The sequence below is a fragment of the Etheostoma spectabile genome, chromosome 23 (genome assembly GCF_008692095.1).
Source record: "Etheostoma spectabile isolate EspeVRDwgs_2016 chromosome 23, UIUC_Espe_1.0, whole genome shotgun sequence".
Taxonomy (NCBI): Eukaryota; Metazoa; Chordata; class Actinopteri; order Perciformes; family Percidae; genus Etheostoma; species Etheostoma spectabile.
This window is the reverse complement of record NC_045755.1, coordinates 8,721,553-8,724,920: the sequence shown is the minus strand read 5'-3', so window position 1 is coordinate 8,724,920 and position 3,368 is coordinate 8,721,553. Positions and strand designations below refer to the sequence as shown.

Genomic DNA, 3,368 nt, shown 5'->3' with positions numbered 1-3,368 from the left:
CATAATTTCTGCCTTTTTAACTAAAGACTTGTATGTATAATTTGGTAGAAATTAGGTTTGTTGACCATGAATTCCAAGAATGAGTGTAAAACTTATTATTAAACCAGCTCAGGTTTTTAAAAAAAGCGCCAAAAGCTGGAAAAAAATGGCAAATAAATCAGAAAAAAAGGACAAAAACATTGGAAAAGCACCAAAAAAAGGAAGGACAAGTTCATGGTTAAACCAATCACAATTGTCTCATGGAAATAGGCCACATTTCTGATTGCTTTGATATGTATTACATGTACCTGTATCTCTTCCATGTACTTTTACCAGGATTTTATAGTTTCATGAGAACAAATAAGTTACCACCAGAAAAACGGAGTAAAAAGGCAACTATTTGAAATTTAATGATTTTTTTTTTTGGGCTCGTTAAAGCTCTATGGTGTGTAGTTTCTGTCGCCCCCCCCCATGAGGAATTCTAAGAAACAACAACAACACTGTCTGCGCGTCCACATGATACAAGCCTTCCGTGATCGCACACCCGCCACACCCCTCCTCCACACGGTTGCTAGTAGCCAAGGAGGACACGAAAGATTTAAAAAATATAATATGATGGGACTCTTTAGAAGAGGTCATCATTATCACAATCCCCTGAACATATAGTCATATTGAGACAGCTGTGTGAAGGTGATAGTAGAACCTGCTAATACAGTATATTGATATTTTATCAATATCGTGATATGAGACTAGATATTGTCTTAGATTTGGGATATCGTAATATGGCATAAATGGTGTCTTTTCCTGGTTTTAAAGGCTGCATTACAGTAAAACGATGTCATTTCCTGAACTTACCTGACTGTAACTGTTCTATTATTGGCCTTTACCCACTTAGTCATTATACCCACATTACTGATGATTATCTATCAAAAATCTAATTGTATAAGCATAAATCACACTATAATCCTTTTGATTTCTTTCAATGTTTTTCATTTTCAATGAAAATGAGAATAATGATACATAAACGACCCTTCCCTCCAATATCGGGAATCATATCGCGGTCAAAATAATTGCAAATAAGATAATTAAGATATTTTCCTCACATCGGGCAGCCCTACCCGACAGGCAACATTACAAGATGGCAGCGCCTACATGTGGGATATTTTGGCTTTGCTTTTGTCCACTAAAAGATCGGTTTTTGAAAGGTATTGACGCGTCATCCATCTTTTTTTTTTTTTTCACTGTCTAGACCAGGGGTCTTCAACAGGGGGTCCGCGACCCCTAGGGGGTCCGCGGAGGTACTGCATGGGGGTCGCGAAAGTTTTGGTTGATTAGACTTTTTTTTTATATTCCCCCCCCCCCCCTGCAATTTTTTCCACTAATTGAAATGTCTTTAAATACACATTAACATGAACTCAAACACACTGTAGTAACAGATAAATGGAGGCAGAAGATGTCTTTCAGTCATCAATGCACACATGGCACTATAGGACCGTTTGATATAACACAATGTTATACAATATATATAATTAGGGGGTCCCCGCTCCATCTTGCCATCAGTTTGGGGGTCCTTGGCCTGGAAAACGTTGAAGACCCCTGGTCTAGGTTTTAAACTGTCTGTCTACTGATATAACACACCAATAATCTGACCAATAATAATATTCCCTGAGAATGTGGAATGATCCCATACTTCCTCCTCCGCAGTGTATTTCGTCGGTCCGAATGCTAAGAAGAGGTCCGGGGTCCTCGGCGGAGCCAACAACGGCGGCTACGACGACGATCAGGGATCCTACATCCACGTTCCACACGACCACATCTCCTACCGCTACGAAGTCCTGAAGGTCATCGGCAAGGGCAGCTTTGGACAGGTACGACCTCTAACCGTACTGCTACTGGTTGTTGTCCTCGGGTCAGTTTGACCCGTTGTCCTATATCAGTGTTCTTTATAACTCCCCAAAATAACATGATTGATTCCAACGCTCTTTGCCAAGTACACATCTCTACTTTCATTAATTTTGGGTCTTATTCAATTTTATAGCATTTGGAGAAAAAAAATTGAAGTGTTGTTGAAATAGTATTGAGTAAAAGTTGACATATTCCAGTCTGTGATTATCATCAACATCCATTCCTTTAATTTTAGTCTCAATAATTCCTAATTTCTGCTTTTCTAACTCAAACGTTAGGTATAATTTCCTATAAATGAGGTTTACTAACTATAAATTCCAAAAATTACTGTAAAACTAAAAGTTAAGTTAGTGTTACGTAGTGTTAAACGTCAAAAAAAGTGACAAACATTGAAAAAAAAGGACAAAAACATTGGGAAAAAAGCCTCAACAAAAGTGTTGATTTTCAATTTTGCTGGGAAGACAACACGAAGGTTAACACATATTGCCCCCTAAAGTAACTAGAAACTAAATAATTTCCTATAAATGAGGTTTGCTAACCATAAATTCCAAAAACATAAGAACTTTAGTTTTACAGTCAACAAGTTAAATGTCAAAAAAAGTGACAAACACTGAAAAATGTTGAAAAAAGGGACACAAACGTAAGAAAAGACCGGACGAGGGTTTAGATGACTGACAGTGGTTCTGGTCCCCATGCAGGTGGTGAAGGCCTTCGACCACCGGTCGCAGACCCACGTGGCCCTGAAGATGGTCCGCAACGAGAAGCGCTTCCACCGGCAGGCGGCGGAGGAGATCCGCATCCTGGAGCACCTGAGGAAGCAGGACAAGGACTCGAGCATGAACGTCATCCACATGCTGGAGAACTTCACCTTCCGCAACCACATATGCATGACCTTCGAGCTGCTCAGCATGAACCTGTACGAGCTCATCAAGAAGAACAAGTTCCAGGGCTTCAGCCTCCCGCTGGTCAGGAAGTTCGCCCACTCCATCCTGCAGTGCCTGGACTCGCTGCACAAGAACCGCATCATCCACTGCGACCTCAAGCCCGAGAACATTTTGCTCAAGCAGCAGGGACGCAGCGGCATCAAGGTGAGCTTTAACCCTCGCGTGGTAGTCGGGGCAAATTGACCCATTTCAAAAAAGTTACATATTTTTCTAGCTGGAAATCAGCGGCTTTGCCATACATGAAATATTTGAAAATATACAGGAGGGGCAAACAAAATGTGCAACTGCTAAAATGTAAATAAACCAATTGTGAAGGTTGTAGTCTTTCCCTACAAGCTCCTTATTCTTCTATCCTTCCCCTTCCTCCTCATTTACTACAAACGTAGGGCTGCAACTAACAAGGATTGTTTTTCATCCATTCATCATTTGGGTCAGAAGAATGTCAGAAAATAGACATTCACAGTTTCTCAAAGTCCAAGACGACATCTTGTAGTGTCTTGTTTTTTTAACCCTTGTTTGGTATTCGGGTCAAATTGACCC

General features: G+C 40.4%; 2 protein-coding genes across 20 annotated transcripts in view; one reads left to right on the top strand and one right to left on the bottom strand.

The window, feature by feature from the left end:
• Positions 1-3,368, bottom strand: part of nrcama (neuronal cell adhesion molecule a) — a 1,100,153-nt gene that overhangs the window by 750,877 nt on the left and 345,908 nt on the right. The gene's annotated exons all lie outside the window — the stretch shown is intronic.
• The window catches only part of dyrk2 (dual-specificity tyrosine-(Y)-phosphorylation regulated kinase 2), a 28,098-nt gene that overhangs the window by 21,558 nt on the left and 3,172 nt on the right, over positions 1-3,368 (top strand). For all 5 annotated transcript variants that reach the window (XM_032505081.1, XM_032505080.1, XM_032505082.1 and 2 more), the window contains 2 exons: positions 1,684-1,847; positions 2,583-2,972. In XM_032505081.1, coding sequence (XP_032360972.1) covers positions 1,684-1,847; positions 2,583-2,972 — 554 coding nt within the window. The remainder of the gene's footprint in view (positions 1-1,683; positions 1,848-2,582; positions 2,973-3,368) is intronic.